Source organism: Hippichthys cyanospilos, chromosome 4, assembly GCF_059441005.1.
Source record: "Hippichthys cyanospilos isolate Australia breed blue-spotted pipefish chromosome 4, RoL_Hcya_1.0, whole genome shotgun sequence".
NCBI lineage: Eukaryota > Metazoa > Chordata > Actinopteri > Syngnathiformes > Syngnathidae > Hippichthys > Hippichthys cyanospilos.
Window position 1 is genome coordinate 5,204,528 of NC_142372.1, and position 22,216 is coordinate 5,226,743.

The 22,216-nt window shown below is 39.8% G+C and overlaps 1 protein-coding gene across 1 annotated transcript in view; it reads right to left on the reverse strand.

Moving 5' to 3' along the window:
- Positions 1-22,216, reverse strand: part of LOC148424364 (AT-rich interactive domain-containing protein 3B-like) — a 65,794-nt gene that overhangs the window by 27,335 nt on the left and 16,243 nt on the right. Inside the window, exons 3-4 of the mRNA XM_088413952.1 lie at positions 8,285-8,359; positions 7,978-8,050 (exon numbers count right to left, since the gene is read on the reverse strand). Of these exons, the coding sequence (XP_088270078.1) occupies positions 7,978-8,050; positions 8,285-8,359 (148 nt within the window). The remainder of the gene's footprint in view (positions 1-7,977; positions 8,051-8,284; positions 8,360-22,216) is intronic.

Here is a 22,216-nt window from a genome sequence, read left to right on the forward strand (position 1 = left end):
GCTGGCAGCTTGAATCGGTCGGTGGCCTTTCCTTCTTCTGTGCTACGTTAGTTACGGGCCGGGTGATTAAGAATCTCCCGGCTGGGCAGCTTAGAGATTTAAATCCCTTTACAGTATGGTCGTAATTAAAGATGGACAGCACCGAGCTTTGGAACAAATGGCAAAGGAGGAAAAAACAGGGGGAGGGGATGGAGGGGCTGGGATCAGGAGAGGAAGCGGCACAAAGAGTAGCCTTGGTTGGCAAGAAGATTTTTATCTAACATAGCTAAGAATATAAAAACAAACATCACGAAAAGCACCATTTCCGTTGGTTTTGAACAAAGACAACACAGCTCCACCGCCTCCCCCCCTTGGTCGCATTCCCTCCCTTAAGGCTAACTTGTAATTTACCCGCCTGAAAGGGTGGAGTTTACCGAAAAGGCAAACTATTTCCTCCGATGCATTAACACACAAGAAGCCGCAAAACTTTGATATCTTTCACCCAAACAGGGCGGCAGTTTGGGCGTCTCCCTTGTTGGCGTGATTAAAAAGAAGTATGGCATCCGCCCTTTTCCTGTTAGCTCTTCCGAGATGGACGTGTGATTATCTCTACGTGCTTGGGCAACTGAATGTCCGAGTGGCTGAGCGCGCTTCCATTGACCTCCCCTTTTGTCACTTTGGCAGCCCGTCACCAAAGCGGCCTTGTCCGCCGTCATGTTTTCACGCCACCCGACGTTGCACGTTCGGGTCCTTGTCTGCTGTCCATCAAATGGCCGGCCTATCGGAAAAAGGTTAGCCCCCACTTGTTTGGAGATCATTAATCATGTGGTGAAGGACAGGAGGAGGCCCCTAATCCAAGTCCAACCCCATTACCCCAACATGAACGCCTCCCCCAAGGCCTCAGCAAGCACCCGCCCCTGTGCCCCATGGTGTTATCAAGTTTCAGTGGTTGTAACTGTAGCACAATAAACAGATGGGGGAGGTAGGGGGTGAAGACGGAAGGAAAGACAAGGGAAGGAAAATTTGCTTATTGCGTTAAATTGGCGCGTGCAGTGTGAAAGGTGATTCACACGGTGCCAGACTGCCCTCTTTGTGAGATAACCTCTACGATCACGATATAAAATAAATTTTGCCTCTCAAATGGCCTCTCAATTCTCAACCAAGCGACCAACCAAACAACCCCTTTCACATTTCGCGATTTTGGTTCTGTATCGGTTCCAACAATTTCTTGCAAAATGCTCAAGGCATTTTTTCTTGCTCGGAATACCCACTTATTTATGGAAGCCCATTCCAGACAGTGGAAACAAACAAACAAACAAAAAAAAATCCGCCGGAAGAAAAAGTCGAAATAATGAGATTAAGAAGTTGAAATAATGAGACAAAAAGTCAAAATAATGCGATAAAAAGTCAAAATAATGCGATAAAAAGTCAAAATAATGAGATAGAAAGTCAAAATAATGAGATAGAAAGTCAAAATAATGAGATAAAAAGTCAAAATAATGAGATAAAAAGTCAAATTAATGAGAAAAAAATCAAAATAATGAGATGGAAAGTCAAAATAATGAGATAGAAAGTCAAAATAATGAGATAAAAAGTCAAAATAATGAGATACTTCTACAAAACAGTCAAAGTAGCAGCTCTTTGGTGTGAGTTCTCAGTTTGACACAGAAATGGATTGTGAGTACATTGAGGACTACTTTAAACTAGTTTTACAACAGATGAAATGATTTGCTTGCTGATTCACATGGGATTGTACTAAGCAAATGTACTCTTGAAAGGATTTTACGCAAAAAGCAAGCACTGGCGTCGAAAGAATAAAACTGATGTGGCTGGTGGCAACATTCATTAAACAGCAACTGGAAACATCAGCTACTGATACTGTTGCAGCGACACCCATCTATTGGGTTGAACTTCTTATCTCATTATTTAAACTTTTTATCTCCTTATTTTGACTTTTTATTTCAATATTTCGACTTTGTATTATTTTTTTAATTAAATGTTCTCCATAATTCATTCAATCGTTTTTAACTTCCTCAATTATTATGATCATGAACAATTCATACCCTTAAAAACACATTTTTCCACATGCCGTCGACTGAAAATGACAATACTTGTGCTTTTCTTCTTTCTTGTGCAATTTCACTATTCACAATTTTTTTTTAATCTCTGATTTTTAAAATGAATTAATTAGAATAATTTGATTTACCGCTCAGCCCTACTGCGTTGAAAGGAATTGTATGACGTAGGCTTGAATTTTAGTCATTTCTGGGTCTTCTGATACTGTAAATTTGGTGGTAATTCCACATGAAAAGGCTTCGTTCCTTTTCCAGAAGATGCCAGCAAAATGAGGCCAGAGAACCTTCCTTTTGTAGTGTGGTGTATGCGAGGGCCCCGCCTGTTGGGGGGGGGGGGGGGGGGGGGGGGGGGGGGGGGGGGGGTGTCCACGCTAGCCAGAGGAGCATGGGGAGAGTAGTAATATAATGCATACACTGATCCCCCAGAGTCCATTCATGGCGTAATTGGTGCGGACAGAGCTCATGGTCTCAGGGTTACAGTTAGGGAACTTCCTCTAATGTCCTGCTGGGAGGCCACTGCTTCCCACAATAGAGAGACCAACGTGGATATGGGAATGTTTTTATTTCCTAGCCTGAAAAAAAAAAAAAAACGTATTCCTTACATAGGCAAAAAGCAGCAAACATATAACTCAATCACTATCTCTGCCAAATCCTCCTCCCTCCAATTCTTGCACTTTGTAAGATAACTTCATGGCACCGTACAAAAGTATCTCCTCCCAGAATAACCCTAAAGAGCAGATAACCCGCCATGTGGTCCCTGCTAAGCTGAGACTACATGTCCGATTAGAAGCGTAACTCTATTATGGCTCAATTCCTTTATTTAAAACCCCACACCCATCCAAAACAGGCATTTTTCTTTTTAAATTGATCCATTTATCCAGTTTATTATGTTGAGTCATCCTATTAGTTCTTCTTAGATTTGCTTCTCTTTTTTTCTACTTTATTTACTTGTAGCATTAGCTCAATTTCAAATGCTAAGCATAACACTTTCCTTCAGATTTTTCTAAGGGTGCAACTAGGGCAGGGCAATATAGTGAACAATGAAATCTTACCTTCCAACAGACATCGTATTTATTAGTTATTAATTATTTTGTAACTAAATGATTGTTCATGTACAATTAATACTTTAAAAAAATGTTTTTGTGTTCAATTCTGGGCGAATGACCAAACATGGCTCAACTTTGGGTCACATGACATCCACAAGGTGAGCCATGATTGGCCCTTAGCTGAGTTTTTAGCACATGATTTTCAGTTGATGAAAATGGATGTGTTTTTAAAAGTATTAACTGCATGTAAAACTAAACTAGTTATCAAATTAATGATAGATTAAATATTAACTTTTTACGGCTAAAATTTGCTAAATAAGTGGCCCATCCCTAAAAAATTGTGTCTTATATCTGGGGAATTATGGTTTCAAATTGTGATATGTCACAGGGCCTTTTTTTTGCTTACACCAGGGGACCCAAGAACTCTGGTTTGAGAAACACCACTATACTGTACACTGCACCACACGTGTCCAACCAAAACCAAATACGGACAAGTGACCACATGGTCCCTGTGAAACAGAGACTACAATTCCGATTAGAAGTGTAACACTAGAGCGTATCGAGCCTTCATTATCTCCAGCGCACCGCCTTGGTCGTTATTGCGCCGAACAAGAGGAGCCCTTGCTGTTGTCTCTCCAGCGGCCATTAATCATCTCAAGTGGACAGCGCTGACAGACAGTTGGCCGCATCACTCTGTCATTTTCTTCCTGGTGATTCAACAACCCTCATCGATAACCACACGATTACGCCTGGTCCAACCAAACAAGACACAGCCTTTCTCCGGAAAAAAAAAAGAAGACGTGTAATGGGTATGATGAAGGCATGTCATATTTCGAATATGTTCCACTCCAGAAGCAAAGCAATATGTTTAATGGTGACTACTGTACGTGGACATTAGTGGATAATGGACAACGCGCCTAGAATAAGATGGATGATCCGCGTTAGACAGTTAAAGTTCCTACATATCGGAAACAATTCCAGGAAATCAATCGCACAAGTGGAGCAGCAACAATTAATCGATAACAATTTTTGATCATCACTGAATCATTTTGAGTTAGAAACCATTCAAAGCCTTAGAATTGTAGATTCTCACAAATAAATATTTTATATTTTGGAATATTTATAAGTGTCTCGCTGTCCATTGGCATGTGACACATACTAAAAACTAAATTTGCCACTCTTTTTTTTTTTTTTTTTAAATGAACGAGTCATAACGACTCAAAAAATGGCCAGCTTGCATGAGATTGCTACTTTGGTCGTAAGCGTAGAGATATTTGCGGTTTAGTTCAGAGGCTGCCATTTTTTGTTGGGTTAGGGTCTATGACAACCACAAAAATCTTGTAAATTATTTGCCTTATAGGAAGCTGTGCCACTTTGAAAATATTGTAATACTGTAAATAAACAGTGTGCAATTTTGTGCTTTAATGACGTTTGTGCTTTTGGTAAATTAAGTAAAAAATCAAAATGGCCTTTACATCCTTTAAATTTCCTCTATCTGTCTCAGAAGAAAATTTTTAGACACCCCTGATGGAAGCAAACTCATAATCTTTGTGTTGAGTGAAAATAAATCATTAACAAATCCGCCCTCTTTTCTGACATGGAACGAATCAAACTCGGAACTAAATCTTATTTGTTAGAACAATATCAATTTTGAATAATGCTTTGTTTTCAATAAAGATATGTGATATAATTAGTGCACCTTCACATTTGTTTCAGTTGTTGAGTTGCACTCATTTTGGGTGGTCTGGAACAAGAAGGAGCTGGTTTACAAAGGCGCTGACAAATGGATTGACAGAGAAAAAAAAAAGTCATATTTGTACAAATGAATTCCCCTATTCAAAGAGAATCGATAAGAGAATGATTAAGTAATCTGATCTGCAAGTAAATATTGAAAATGGAATGTGTATAGACCAAGATCACAACAGTTGAGAAATACTGTATTTTTTGGAATCTTCTGCAAAAATAGGCAACACAAAATATTCTAACAATGCAAAGGGAGATTTGCTGATACAACCGCAGCTAGGAATTAAACATGTCTTCCTTTAAAAGATACCGAGGGCATCAATGGGTCTTGATGCAAAGATGAGATTTAAGGCAGCTGCTAAAATTCCTCAACCGTTAACTCACACACATGCACACACACGCACACAAACACCTAGGCGTGCACGGCTGTTTTTAAGCGCAGAGGCAGGAAATGGGAATCCCTCGTAAGTTTTCCTTTCCGCTGCTGCTTTCCTCTGGCAGCCTGGAGGCCCCCGCCATCAATGAGGTGGGAAAAAGCACTTGGCCATTTGTCTTTAGCCATCAGGCCATTTCTCTGCCACGCTAACATTCTGATTACAGAAACACTCCATGTCAAAGGAGTACTTTTTTTTTTTTTAAATCGCAAATTTGAGTGAACCCCTAAAAGAAAAGTCATCACGTTCAATTCTTATTTAAAGAAGTACTTGTTGCAATGGCATAAAAATAAAAAAGAACGAAAGAGTTGCACAATCACTCCCCTCCAAAACAGAAAAAAAAAAAATACTAATCCCAGCGCCGCATCTTTGAAGTAGAAACCAGAGGAGGGGTTAACACGGTGTAATAAGAGAGTGCTTGCACCTCTTCTGGTTTATTCTGACAAGTGTAAAAACACCAAATTGAGAACCGCCGTACAATTTGTTTCCCTGTGATTAAGCCGCCGCAACAGAGGTCGGCCCAGCGCCTCTCGTCTTGGAGCACTTGAAATGATACGATTATGGCTGCATAAAAGTCACTTAGCTGCTGATATTCCTTCTTATCCCGCCCAGGCTGTTTAATGTCGCCCTTGCACTGATTATAATTACCAGCATTATTACAGTCAATACACTCAAGGAGGGGAAAAAAATATCCCATATTCTTTTTCCCTTTGTCCATTATAGATGAGCACTCTGTTGGGCAGTGCTAATGTCTGCCACTGACCCCTCCTTTTCTCTGCTGCCAGGGAATTTGAGCCACGCTAGCTACTGTAATCAGACGGCGTTGCCTTGTTTACACAATGTAACATTGATTTTGATAATCGCATTTACACCGGACACTTGGAGGTGCGGCCTAAAGACATTTCGGGATTATGAACGGCGCACGGCTTAGGGGCTGGCCAATAGATCGAAGTCATCCGTCACTTTAAAAATAAACTGATTTTTTTAAAAACAAGATGCATCTCCAGTTAGGGCTGGGCAATAAATGTAATTAATTTGATTCATTCATGATTTTAAAAATGATGAAATCAAGATTTGGCAAAAGTGGCAGAATGCTGGATGGCTGGTTTACAAGACATGTTTAAACAAGTATCAAATAAACCTTTATAGCCTGAAGCCATCAAACCCCAGCCTTCCTAAATCAGTATTCATTATTTTTATTTGAACATTTTTCACAGGCTTTTATTGTAATTAATCAGACCTTAAACAAACGTTTGTTGGGTGTAATTCTTCCATTAAAATTGATTAAACTCATAATCGTCCAAAATGGTGGAAGGAAATTATGTGAATTAAGGAATGTTCTGGCCATATCACCCAGCCTTAATTCTAGATGTGTTGCTTTGTGAAGCCTTTCCATGTTTATATGTGTATAATGAGCATTATCATTCAATAACTACTATACATGTGCTGTTGTTTGCATTTTTGGCAGTGCAAACATGTTAACATTTTCATTCATGTCAAAAATTATTCTATTGTTGGGAATACGGCAATGTCCAGCCAGTTATTTGCTGTCAGGCAAATTTTGAGTCAGAGTGATAGATCAGCATGTGTAAAGGGGTCAGCAGACAACAACTCCCACCGTCTGCCGCTGGACAGAGATGCTAACAGGGTCCTGACAGATTCCGTCACTCCCTCCCAGCTTCATTCATCAACCATCCCAACGAGGACTTTAAAAGACCAAACCGCCAGGGGAGGGGAAACGCCCACAAAGGTAAAAAATAAAAACAATAAAATAAAATAAAACTCATCACACAAGCACCCATGTATTTATACAGCATGATTAGAGCATTATGAGCCATGGACCTCACAAACTTAAAACTATGGTCTATTGCTAACCAAAACAGAAGCACCGTTAACTGTCTATGATTAACCAGACATGCATACAATTTGTCTGTTGAATGTTCTGTTGAGAAAATAAATAGAAGCACCACAATGCGCGCAATGATGGAAGAAATGTTTTAAATGGTTAAAATATGTTGTGTTTTTTTTCCTCCAAAATGAATTATTCTATCAATTCTTCCATTGAATGATTGAGTGATCACTCCTGCCCTCCAATTTCTTCTTCTTTTTTTTTTTTTTTTTACTAATCTATTAAGGTTGAATATGAGTTTATTTGTTTATTTATATAATCCCATTAAAGTTGAAGGTGATGATTTTTTAAAAATATAATCTACTAACATGTATTGATGACTGGATATACAGTAACCATTATTTATTGTCAGTGATGCATATGCATTTTTTGACAAACAACATTTGCCTATGTTAACTGTTTAGCAATCAAGACTAGAATTAACGAGCATTCATTTTTGGTTCACACATGTACATTGCACATTGTGCTTTTAAACAGTCATTTACAGATGATGTTTCAACAACATTCCATGAGTAAAAATAGCTACTATCAGGACAATAACATTACATGTAACAATAACAAAACAAGGTCATCATTCGTTGTTACTTCAACAACGCAACCAATAACTTGAGCTCAACTATCTAACCTCTCTCTATCACTGAGAGCAAGAGAAACAGAGAACCAAAACGTACTACTGAGTGCCTGATTTGCATGACTTACTGTGCCTGCCTACAAAAAAAAAAAAAGAATTCAATAAGCCTGCGGATCACATTTAAATATAAGGGTTATAATGTAAATAAATGCAAAGGTACCTCTTTTCTGCATGAATGTAAAGAGATCATCCAAGAACTCCTTCCTTTTGGGGTCATTGTCCAGCTCGTACAACTAAAGAAGAAAATCCAACACTAGTTCACATCAACTAATACTGTATAATACATCAGAGTACTTTAGATTTCCTGAACAAATGGCTACAATTACGTAAAATTGCCTAATGAAAGTGTGTGTGTTTTTTTTTTTTAACAGAAAAGGTGATTTAACAGTAGTCACTAGGCACCAGTTGAATCACCCATTAGGCACTTTAATTGGGGTGTTTATTTATTTTAAGCAAAATGGTAGCACCTTGGCAAAGTCTCTGGAGGCTTCTCCTCTTCCTCTGCTACTGTCTGCCTCGTCTGCCCAGCTTGCACTTCCGTTCTATAAGAAATGGACACAGAATACAGGGTAAGCAATATGTGTTTATTTATATGGTCTTGGTGTGTGTACTTTTGAATATTTTTGTTTTCAAATTGTTTGTGCGTGGACCTTGAGATTTATTCTTGAATACATCGGGATTGATTCTTGAATAAATCAAAGCTTCATAAGACAAATGCTTATTGGGTTTATATTACTTCGATTAAAATTTTAATCCACCAGAATAACAAAAACAAGAAAATAAACATTTCATTTCTGGACCATATCACCCACTCATATTTGGTGCCAATATCCATGAGTTGAATTTAGTCCCTAACCCCCGTGAAATGCAAAGACATATTTTTCCTGTTTTTTTCCTCCAATTAGCATGTGCCACAACAAAAGCAGGTCAACTGAAGCTAGGAAAACGAATGCATTCTCAAAGTGTGGGAATGCACTTTTCCTGTGGTTGGGAGGGAGTAACCTCTGGAGTTATTGTGCTCCTGATCTCCCGTGTCCCACTCTCCACCGGCATCCACTTCTTTCTCGACCCTCAAACATCTCCATTTGACCTAAACCATCTGCATCTGTGCCCTGTCCCCCCCCAGCCCACCCGCCCTCGTCTTCCGACCCAGCTGGATACCTGAGCACCCCCCCCCTCCCCCTCCAATCCTTCAATCTCAATGCAGCTGTGACGGGTGTCCCAAGTTCATAGAGTGTAAGTCGGCTGTCAGGAGAGGGCAGGCTGGTCAATACACACATATGTGTGGTGATCATGCTTGTGGTTGTGAGTGGGGGGGGGTTGCATAGGCCCCACAAGACGGGAAGGAAGGAAAACGGGGGCAGAGAGGGGTGCATGGTATGTGCCGAGCAGGAATGTCTCCGTAAAGACAAAACCTATAAAAGCATCAGGAATCACAACAAGAACCTTTTGGAGCGGGTGGGGAGGGGCACAGGTTAATAGCGCTGGCTCAAGGGGTCTTATTTCAAGCATTGGTCAATGAAAATTACAGGGCATGAATAGAAGGAACCGCGGGCCAAAAGGTTACATGCAGTGATTTTCACACTAAATGCTTGTAAAGGTTTACACAATATTATGGCTGGGTGCCATGGCAAAAAAAAAGAAAGTCTAAATGTTCTTCGATCATTCTGAAAGACCATGATCTCTATTGATTTTAATGGAATAAATAACCGGAATTCCCCAAATATAAGACACACTTTTTTCTTCCCAAAAATGAAGACCAAAAGTATGGGTGCGGCCTATAAACGGTAACCTAATTACCGTAACGGGACAAGTGCCTGTTGCAGCTAACAGCAGCTCGTGTTTATTGTTTTAGTTTTACTATTTATCTATTTATTTATGGCTCAACCATGGAATGTAGCCTGCTACTCCTGGAGTGAACGGATTAAGAATTTCATTGAGTGGCATAATAATACCATACATATTACAATCGAAACTTTTGAACATTTGCATTTACATTACATAATTTACATAACATTTTTATTTACTTTATGACAGATACTAGTTGTTTATTTGACTACACTGGGCTTTTTTTCTTTCCTTAAAGGGATAGTACACTTATTCAGCAATTTTTAGCAATAAAAAATTATTTTAAGGAGCAAATAAATCAGCTGATTATGACACTTCAAACATCGGCCAAAAACAAAACGGCCAAATGGCAGATATTTGCCGTTTGTATGAACTTTTATGTCGACAACCATTTACCACAAGTGTAATGTAAGTAACATTGGTGTCATCATTTATTACGAATCAATCCTTACAAACCTTGTATCCTTAAATATAAATCATGAAACTGATTGATAACCCTAGTTGGAGGTCATTAAAAAAAAAAAGCAAATATTAATTTTTATAAGCAATGATTAGGTGAGCAATGCAAGGAAATTTTGCAATGCACAGACAGAAATCATTTTGTTTAGAAAAACAACATTACAAAATAATAAAATACAAACATAGTGCAAAATAGATCATTTAGAATCCATTTTTTATACATTTTTTTAATTCACTGGCCATGTTTCAGCACCAAAGGACAATTCGGTCCTAATTTTCCGGAATGAATTTGAAGCTGGACAGGAAAATGTCTCCCCACCCTGATTGGGTTCCACTTATCTGGAGCATGCCATTGAAACATGCCATCATGCGAAGATAAATACACACTATAGTACATTTGGAGAACATACAGACCTTTGCACAGCGTTTGTCTACATTTCTGTTAACCTTTAGCCATTATAAACTACTATAAGAGGAGATAAATCAGCTTGCAGGCTGGCTATGTATAATCTCACATACCAAGAGACGGGGGCGGGATGTGGACAGGATATGCAACTGCCCAAAGTTTAACCAAGTAATCTTGTTGATAAAAGCCAACCTGCGGGGTGATTTCTTAAACTTCCAAAATAACACTGACATTCACTGCCGTTTTTCAGCAATTAATTTCCTCTTCTTTTGGGGGGTGGCGAATGGGGTGGTTATTGTTACACAGTAAGCTTTTATAGTGTGATCGTTATCCGTGTACATGAAATTTTTTACACTCTTTTTCACCCTCTCATCTTACTGCCAGCAAGACCTTCAAGGCAACAATAAACAAGCTGGGCCTCTTAAGTAGCTGAACGGCACTTTCTACAAGCTTAGAACTACCAATAGACATTTGTTCAACTGCTGTATATCAACCTAAAGATATATGACGACAGCGCACATAAACCTCTCCAGTTGAAGTCAATGGTTGGAGTTGACCACAACAGATCCCACTGGGCACGGTTTCATTCTTTACATCTGGCTTCAGTACAAAGATCAACTACACTCCAGCTTCATGAAAATGCCCTAGTTTTAAAAAGAATCTACCAAGGTTGACTGTGAGTTGAAGTGAGTGGATATAACTATTATCTTGCATACATATGAATATTTAGACAACTACAACAACAAAAAATGCCTAAATTGCTAAACAGTTAGCAATCGTAATTAGCATATATACGTATATTTGTCAAGATGGTCTTTGCACCCCCCAATTCAATTTGGAATAATTGAACTTTGTGTAAGTTTTTTTTTTTTTTTCAATTGAAAATGATCCTAAACGTGTGACATTCCCATGAGTATATATTATTCTGGTCTTCTGGTTGGTTATTTTGCTTTTTCCTTTCAGAGGTCGCCACAGCAAATCTGTTCATGGTTGCGATACAAAAACCCGGCCATCAACTAGGGGTTGTAGGCCATAGCTTATCAGAAATGGAATTGGATGATAAAATTGGAAAGTTACAGTCATGTCCTTATAATACACAATGATCAATTACTGACTTTGTTTGCCATGTTAACATATGAAAATGGAAATACCCTAAAAGGACTCGGCTGTGTTAGGGTGAATACAAACGTATTGACACAAAAAACACCAGCAGGTCTACAAGCTGTGCGGGTACTGACTTTAACCCCACGACAAAGTCTAACACACGACCCATCGTGCTATATTGGCTTAGAGCAGGGGTCTCAAACTTAAGGTTTGTGGGGGACACTAGAGATTAGAGTCCGGGTGTATCTGGGTCACATTAGGTATTCCACAAAAAATAAGAAATAAATAAATACTCAAGTAGGGTTGGACGATACTAGAAGTAAATCTTTTTCTTTTTTTCTTTTCTCCAATCATTCTGCCTGATTACGATTCTACACTAATAACAAATTCTAATCTTTTTTAGCTATACAAGATTTATGACATTTTGCAGAACAATGCGCCTTAAAGGAGCACAAAATCTGGTGATTTTTTAAAACCACTGATCATAAAGAGGAAACAGGATTAGAGAGTATCCACTCCAAATGGAACATGAACCCTGAGAACCACAAAAACATGTTGGCTCTTGAAGGAATACTGGTCAAAAAGAGGAATGTTAACGCTTCAAGTCACCTTTATAGTCAGGTTAGGGTGGCTACTGACATTTTCACTCATCATGACCAGTCACCTTAACATCTAGTGCTCAAATTACACCTTTAACTGGCATCTTAACAACACATTAAGGTTTTTGCTTGAATTGAAACTGTTACACCAGTTCACAAAAATGTATGTTGTTTAACCAAAAGATTCTAGAAAAATGTCTCTTGAACATTATGCTTTTTCTCATCGCCATTTGTTTTATCTTTACACAAACATTGCCAGTGACTGTATTTACTTGTTGATATTTCGTTGGGAAAAATTTTAGTTTTTGACAGATGTGAATGTGTCATCATTTCCCACAAAAGATAATCAATGTGCTTTTATGAAATACTACAGAAATCCGAGAATAATTCATTATTACTGGGAGACAATTTTAAGTCAAATAGCTCTAAACAATTACTCAATTATCAAAATAGTTGTCGATTAATATGATCATCGATTAATCGTTTCATTTCGTCGGTTCTAGTTATCATATGTCCCTTCTTCACGCAGTTAGCAACTTTCCAGATCTGGCTGAGGGTGGCTTCACCGAAATGTACGTGACTGACTAGCGCAGCGCCAAATCAGGGATTAGAATAACCTTACATGAGAACTGAGCAGTAGCTGGTCGCTGCATTTATTGAGGGGAGGGGGGGGCAGCAAATAAAGGGTCCAAAGTTCCCTGGTGGCTTATACAGACGGCACACAATTTGCAGTGATTGGTAGGCCTTGTAAAACCGGTTTAACTGTCCGTTGAGACTCAAACACAGGGTGTTAATTTTTGCATTAATGCAACCTGGGTACACATTCTCTGCATATCCCACCATCTTGGTTTTGCAAATCCTGATTACTTAGAGGGCTGATGTGTAGCTGGAGGATATTTCTAACGCAACCGTTACACGAAAGACTTTGTGAAAGGGGCTGGTGTGGTGCCGGAAAAGCAAGGGTTAATGGCCGCTGCTGCTTGGGGAGCGGGGGGATGGATGGCATTGATTGCTCAGGATGTTGACAGCACTTCTCCAATTTGATAGTGCAGCTGTTATTAGATGAAGAGGCACCACCTCAGTAAAAGCTTCATGTCGTCCTTGCAGCAGGTTGGACTCACAATCGGAAGCGACAGAGGTGGATGTTAAACGAGCAACGCTGAAAATAAAGTCACGTCGGCAGAAAAAAAAAGTGCATTAACGTGCGATTTTAAAGAGCAGGGAGTATAAAGAAGTGTCTTAATGCTTACTAAATGACCTGGGAAATGTCCTCTTTCAGCGGTCGCGTCAGAAGATCATTTTTTACATTGCCAGGAAAACAGTACTTTTGTCACCTTTTTCCCCCCATGTTGTTGCTATGTCTAAAGGGCACCAACATGAAATGGGCGTGGGCGGGGGGGCGGTCAACACTCTTTTACACCGCCTGTAAAAGCCATCTATTTTATGCCCTTTTCCCTTGTTGCTGTTCTTTAGAAATGGCACAGACATGGAATGGGGGGGCAAAGTTGACATGTCAAATTTTGAGTGTGTAAATCTTCTTCCTTTGTTTTGTGTTGCTTTTATACAGGGCGGCGACTCACGATTCTTTTAAAAATCGATTAATCGCCTTAAATAAATCAAATATGGCTGAAAAAAGTCCTCTAGTACTTTGAGTACCTCAGTGAAAAGTGCCCGCGGCATTATTATTTTGTCCCAGAAAGCCGCCTATTAGTGTTAACGTCAGAAAAAAATGTCAAGCCAATCGCTGCAACATTTGTTAATGCTCTGAATCAGTGGTTCTCAACCTTTTTTCAGTGATGTACCCCTTGTAATAATGAATATAAACTGAATTGGAGCCAAGTTAACCAAATACCGAAGCTGTGCTCATCTTCGCTTGGAGCCTTCATCACATAGCCACAAACTGTAGATAGTCTCCTAAGCCATAACCATTGAACGGAGAGGGGGTTGGGTGGGCAGGGAATCAATAACTCTGGATGCACAAACACGGGGAGGTCCCAAGCCCCCCGGCACCATCCCGCCCCCTCCGGACGCAATTTCACAGCGCTTGTCAATACTCATCATCCTCAGTCATCTGCTGTGTATGGGAAGTTGACACAGGAGCAGAACTATAGTTGTGTGTTAACCTATATCATGACACTCGTTTGCTACATTTAGACTACTTGAGCACTCGGCCCTCTCGCGTGCGCGGATTTAACAACGTCAGCCCAGCGTGTGATTTTACACACACATTCCGACACGGAGGTGTGACGGCGGCACCATTTACTGAGCTACTCACTAATTTTGTTGAAAATTTGTGTTCCCAGACTTGAATATTCACTTGTGTGTGTGCGAAACATATACATATATACATATATATATATACATATATATATATATATACATATATATACATATATATACATATATATATATATATATATATACATATATATATATATATATATATATATATATATATATATATATATATATATATACATATATATATATATATATACTTTACCTCAATCAAATACTCAATGTAATAATTCATAGGCTAATCAACTTTGAAATAATTTGAGTGGCAGCCCTAATTATTTATGATTTCATATAATTATATCAGTGGCATATATGCAACAACAATATTGTTTACGGTGATAAGCGTCTATATACAGTGTCCTACAAATTGCTCTTGTGACAAGTCTATGTGTAAAGATAGTCTGCACTGCAGATATCTTTAGATCAGAATAAGGTGTTTTTCAAATGTTTAAAAAAAAAAAATAATCGCTTTATAATTAAATATCTGCCAATGCAAGAATTAGATAAACTGTCAGTACCAGGTTGTTATTGAAATACCAGTCAGCCCAAATCTTAATCTGGCCTGTCAGTGTAAACATATTGGAAACATGTCAACTGAATTGAGCGGTCAATAAAAACAACCAAAGAAGAAGATAGTATAGAGGAAATAAAGTGGAATTTGGCACTTGGACCTGGAGCGTGAATCTAAACAAAGGTGTATTTTAAGGCATAGCTTGCCTTAAAAAAATAAAAATAAAATGCTGTGACCCCATCACCCAGAAAAAGCAAAATGTTTTACATAGTTGTAAAACAGAGCAGTTAATGGAGCAATCATGTGAATGCATCCAATCAACGTTTGTGTGAATTGAATAGCAAAGTGAAAGTTACAAAGATTTTGTTTTTGACAGTATCATCTGGCTCTACTTCAAGTTCATCTAAAATGAAAAAAAAAATAGATGGGGGGGGCTTCTCTCTTCCCACAGCAAACTCTTAACATCTTGATTGCACTTCTTTTTTAGCCGCTCAGAACAGCACAGGAATGGAGGAAATTTGAGCAAACGCCGCCACAGTGATTTAAATCTGGACGGCAGCCAAGAAATGGGAAAGTGGACATAAAAACACTATGCAAAGATACTTAAAAAAAATGCGCCTATTTTATGAAAAGGTTGTAGTGACGAGGATGGGCATTACCCAGGTTGCATATATTTCCTGCTAGTGCATACACTCCATTGCTTGTAATTTAAAGCCAAGTCCCGCGTTGCGTATTTGGCTCAGCGCCTAGTCATACAAGTCAGCAATTTGTCAAGGTGAGGCAATACGCCATGATGAGGTGTACTGGAATCACAGGAATCCGCTGACACCAAGTCATTGCCAGCTTCATTGATGGCAAACGATTTGTTGAGAAAACCATATCTGTTGTGTTGTTTCCATATGCCATTTCGTGTATCAGAAGCCCCTTTTGCACAGCTGACATTTTGTTGGTAACATATGCAAAAAGTTGAGTGTGGTCCGAGGTAGGTGCCAGCAAAATTGTTTGCCTTTTGGTTGCAATTAAAAAAAAAAAAAAAAAAGAAGAGCATGTTTAACAAATACGGTAAACCGCGCACATTTACCGCCCATTTGCAAGAACCCGTGTATACTATGCCTATGACTTAATATTGATCTGGTGGATCTGGTCGGACCACCCCTATTAAGAAGGATGTTTTGCATTTGACCAAAAAAATATCTGGAATTTTTCCAGGTTTCAACGACTCTCTGATGTTGTCCAACTCGATCTGTCGTGTAATCCGCAGGGCGGACAAAATGCTTTCCGTTTAAAGTACCATCTGCGAGGCAGCAGGGAGAAAGCGAAAGGTGCCTCCTCTCAGCATGACTGTACAAATGTGCATTGTGGAGCCATGATCTCTAATCCAAATCGAATAATTGAGGCCCTGATCCCTCGGCGGGGCGCCGCGAATCATTTATAGGGCCTCTCAGCAGCCGAGGGGGCGGGGGCTGACTGGATGCTGTCCTAACAACTGTAAAGGGTCTCGTGGTGAGCAGCCGGCAAAAGACTGTGGCTAATTGTGAATCCATGTGCAGCGTGAGGGAAGTATAAATCCCATTGCCACTCAGTAACATGTGGCCCTGTCCTTGTTGCTCATTCTTTCATTAAGAATTATGGAGCACAAAAAGTGGTGAGCAAAAAACAACACCCTGGGGGAACGTCTTACTCTCTCAATCCAATCCCGTTTGTGGCTTAAAAAAAAAAAAAAAAAAGGATTTCTGGCTTTTAGGAGGGAGCAGACATAGTGGCGGGACAAGGGGGTCGAAACGTCCAGGGGCTGGGCGTGTTCCTACCTGCCCGGGCCTCGCTTTGGACGGCGCTTCTGAAACAGACTGCTGACAAACAGGCCTTCGGGCGAGACCACCTCTCCCCTCCATTAATCACTCCAATTACAAAGCTCCGAGAAAAAAGAAATAAGGGTGGAAGAGAGTTTAAAGAATAGAATGTCAAAATCGGCGACAGAATTGCACTCCAATTCAGGGGACGTATACCACAATGGTGTTTTCGAAAAGTTCAAAAGTCAAAATATTCCCGTTGACACGATTCTGCAAAATACTATTTCAATGCACTGGACAAGTGCCTCCCACTTGTTTCGGGGACCATAAGTAATGGAACTATTTGTTGTTCAGTTGTTCCATGGTCCGTTCTAATAGACCGGATTCCAGTGTGCAAACTGTTATGAACCCTCAAATTAAATCTGAGGCCACATGACCAACAAGTAAGCCATGATTGGTTATTAGTCTTGAGTATAGGTGATGTTATTTTCAGGAGACAGCAAGTGAACGTAAGTATTATGATCATGCAAACGCCACACAGGAGGGCCAGTGATGGAATCGAACCCACGGCCTCCGCATGCGAGCCGGCTGTGCTAACCACTGCTCCTCTCAAAATGAAAGGACTCTCCTTTCAGCAAGCAATTCACAACTGATGAATATTAAGAAAGTTAAAACTTATTTAAAATGAGTGTTTATTATTCTCTTCTGAATATTTTCCACAGGCTTAAAAGATATATTCTATATATTATATTAAGAAGAGATATATTGTTGGGCTACACCAGCCAGCCCAAACAAATTGTGTGAAATCGGTATGATGGTGGTAATATAGGAACTCAATTGTAACCCCCCATACTACTCGCTACATTGGACTTGGGAAGGACTTGTTTTTAGGGACCACATTGGAAATGAAGTGAATGAAGTGTAATGTCTGGTTTGAACATAAACAGCTGAAAGCTGGTTTTCATTAACCCGGCTGCGGCGCGCGGGGGGGGGGGGTGACACAATACTGCTAAAACATGTGGATAAATCACTTTTTTTTCATTGCTTCTATTGAAAAGTTCTCATGGTCTTACATGGTGCAGTCCCATCGAAAACCAAGCCCTTCTCACAACCGTTTGGTCATACTTCACGAGTGGGAAAATTGGGAATGTTCTAACGGACGCTTTTCAATGGGAAAAGATGCATTTGCATATTGTGTTTCTGTGTAAGCAAGTCTGTGAGCGACTAGCAAGTCTGGTTTGCCAAATAAACTGTGTGCATTTGTTCAAGTCGCAGGCCTTTCACCAAGACACCACATTCCACAGACGGCGGAGGCCCCATCCCCCTCGCACCCCTGCCCCATTACATCGACAGGCCCCTTCGGCTGCCCCACACAAATGCAACGTTTATAGGCCGCCGTGGCCAGAAGTTCACACTCATTTGTTCAAAGAGGCTTTCACAAGCAGAGCAAACATTTTTAGTCGATCACATCTGTGCCACCGCATAAAGTTAACCTTTTTTCCCACACTGCTGTGCAACAGAAAAATAAGTCAGATTTTCCAGACCCTGCCGGTACCCCCCCGACACATAATTTGATTTGAACCCATTCGTTTTTAAAGCATGGAAAAGCTATTAACAGAAGACTCAAATGTATTCAAGTTTTCAAAACATTTCAGAATCCCGATAAAACAGTAGGAACGCCCTATCACTAAGCAGCTATTCGTAGAGTCTCGTGAGCTAAAAGCTGAGGCTAAAAATACACGGCGTATCTCGCTTCTTTTTCAAGAGAGCATCCACTTCACTACTGCGCTAATGGCCAGACCGACACGTCGCACTGACCTGATAGTGTACATTCATCACGATGACAACCATAATACATTCACAATAAACAACCACATCTAGTTAAAGCTTTAAGTATGGTGATCGGATACTCAAAATTAGTAATTGGAACATGGCAGGTTAGCTGAAAATGAAATATGCAATACATTCTCAACAGGAACTTCTTATAATAAATTGAATCACTAGCCAATACTATGATTGGTGGTTGTGTAATTTAACTTATGGTAAATACTATCTTGGATGCCAGTTGAACAAATCATTCACAATGATCCAAACATTTTTGCTTGGTCCCAGTGTTGGCAATGTAGTCAATTTTGTATTTCATACCTAGGGCTGGGCAATAAATCAAATTCATTTGATCAGATTGTCTTTTGAAAATAAAAGATTAGAAGATTTGAGCTCAATCGTGAAATCGAGATTTTTGCAAAAGTGGAAGAATTTTAGATGTGTGGTTTACAAGCCATGCTTTAAATAGATACTAACTATGGCATTTAAAGGGATAAACACTTATTTAGCCATTTCTCTCAATAAGTTAGGATTTTGTTTAAAGTAACTATTTTACTATCAGCTGTTTTTACTCTTCTTTCAATCACAGTTCAACTTCTGTATGTCATATCACCAACAGGTAAACCCTGATTGGTTATTACCCGAATCTTGAGCACAGGTGATCTCATTTTCTGCTGACAACACCTGTAAAAATGTGTTTTTAAAACTTTTTGAAACTGTTTAGTCATAATCATCCAGTTGACATTTTGCAGTTCTGATTTTGGTTTGTAAAAGAATAATCATAAAAATAAAATGTTTCCACATACACTCGGCGATGTGCTATAGACTTTTAAGACACAATACCCAGCAATCGTGCTCAGTGACTAATCGTTTCGGTTAGGTGCATTGAAATAGAATTTCTACTGGCGATTGAGATGCAAGTGAATGGTCATTGAACACACCGCTAGTCAACTGCCTGAGTTCAGTGAATCCAGGACTCCTTTTCTTTTGCTTCTCTACGTAGTTTTTGATCAATGAATGCAAGCACTTTTTTTTTTTATTTCAAAATCTTGCTCATAAAACTGAAAATCAGTTGGCACAGCATAACTCAGTCCCCCTGCCAGAAAGCTCAACTTGCTATGGTGAGATGTCATTTCCGACGTTTCTTCGACACAGAAGCAGGAAGCAGTTCTAGTTCTGCTAACGTTATTTATTTTTTTAACTTTTGATTTTGGCAGGTATTGTTATCATGTCAGTGTAATTGATTCCCAATTAAATGAATGTTATTTTTTCACACTATTTTTTTAATTAATACATTAGCTGATAAATTGGCAATGGCGATGGAAAGGCGATGGAAATATTATTAGCCAAAAAATCAACATCGGCCTAAAAAAAAAAAAAATCCATATCAGTCAGGTCCTAGTTGACAAACTCAAAACAACTATTTATTGACGCTTAATCTGAAAACCTGAGAATGAGCAAAAAGGCAGATCCAAATCAGGAAAGTCAGTGTTGTGGCTTATCCGCGCTATCAAATGTTCTAATGCTAAGCGGAATTCACAGCTTCCACTTGGCCAGCTAATCGATAAATGGCAGCGCTTACTCCAGGACGTATCTGTTTCCCCTCAGCCAGCGTTAAGTGTGCGGGGGCATTCCAGTACTGACAGGCCAGTGTCCCCTTGGGAACACACACCCGCCATGGTACGGGCCCGTCACACATCTGGAGCTCATCTCCAGGGTTCGACAAACGTCTTTACTGGACGCTCCAACGGTCAAAAAACAGCGGGAAACTTGAAAGAAGAACCAAACAACACAAATCAGATGCTTGCAAGGAATGGGATATCGGAGCAGAGCATTTCTGCCACCATCAAGACATCTAATTGGCTCGATATCTTACATACATATTTAATTCTACATACATCTTTAACAGGGTTTATGAAATCTGTGAAGTAATTGGAAAGACTGAAAGGTGCTGCTGTTTTGGTTAGTAACAAAGTTATAGTAGCCATCTTCGCCTGTTGCTGTTGTTTCTTTACATTTTATTGAAGTTTACTGAACTCTTGAATCCTAATTATTGACAGGATATGCCATCAACATGGTATAGATGTCACCAATTCAATATTATTATGTATACAGTTGAGCTTGGAAAAAAGTTAACCAGGACGGGTAAGTCGACTAACATTAGGTCGACTAATAGTATCTCGAAGCTCCGCGCCACCATTTTGTACATGGACCTTTTAATGCAGATGTATGCAGTGTTGCAATGGTTGGGGGTGGGGGGCCTTGAACTGGTTGCCGTCCAATTGCAGGGCACACTGGGACGAATGACCATTCATGCACCCAATCACACCAAAGGACAATTTAGTATGTCCAATACACCTGCCATGCATGTTTTTGGAGTGTGGGAGGAAGCCGGAGAACCCGGAAAGAACCCACGCAGGCTCGGGGAGAACATGCAAACGCCACACAGGAAGGCCAGACAAAGGTGGATTTGAACTCGGATCCCTTTAACTGTGAGGCGGACGTGCTATTCAACCGAGCTGCCTCAGTTATCAATCAATTCACTGTAATTGTCTAGAATGATTGAAGAAAATCCAGATTTTATTCGTTTCTATATACATTAAAAAGGTAACTGCTTGTGCATGCTAACGCAAGAGAAGAAGAAAAAACCTTTATCAGGACTCCCAAGTCACTGCTAAAATTAATTATCTAAAGTCACATGTGGAAAGCGTCCTCTCAGGTTTTCTAATCACATTTCTTCGGGGCAGCAGAACTTGAGAGGTCTTTGTCAGAGCAGATGGCTCGGGCTAATCGAGGCCTGGCTTGGCGGGGGCTGGGCCGGCCCAAATCTGCCACTAAAATTAGCCTAACCGCGTTACACATTAATATGATCATGTTGGTCGGGTAACGAGATTCGGCATCTTAAATACGTAAATCCCGCACAAACACAGTTACTCTCGGCACCTGCGACCATATTGACTGGGGCAGACGAAACTGGCCCTTTAATGCTACAACAACATCCAGCAATAATCCACATTCGTTGTTAATAATTTAATTTTCAGCCGCACTCGTTAATCATTTACCAAGTGGGCTTTTTGAAATTATTGAGCGCAGGCATCATGGCCCATAGTGTTGTTCACAAAATGATGCTCTATTAAGCAGCCCTTCGAATGTTTTGTCATGTCAATTCTTTTCATTCATTTTCATTTAAGTGGAATTGTGCCGCTCACATTCTACCTCAATAGTTTTACGCTTTTTCCTACCGACAGGCGTGAAGGCTGAAATAGTTGAATGTTCTTGTTTGACCGATTGGTAATAGCGGTTGTGGTTGATCGTCGTTAATAATAGTCCACGTTTTCAGCATTTTGTTCATTTATTGCACAAGCGCTTCCACCCTCAAGAGAATATACTTGGACTCATTTGAGTTGTTGATTGCCGCCGGCCACAAAACACTCATCCAGCCATCATCTTGGCCACTTATCCTCACGAGGGTCACGAAGTGAAGGAAGGGGCCAAAAATGGGCTTTTTGCTGACATTAAAACGTAAAACAGTGTCTATAGATAACACTCACTGACACATG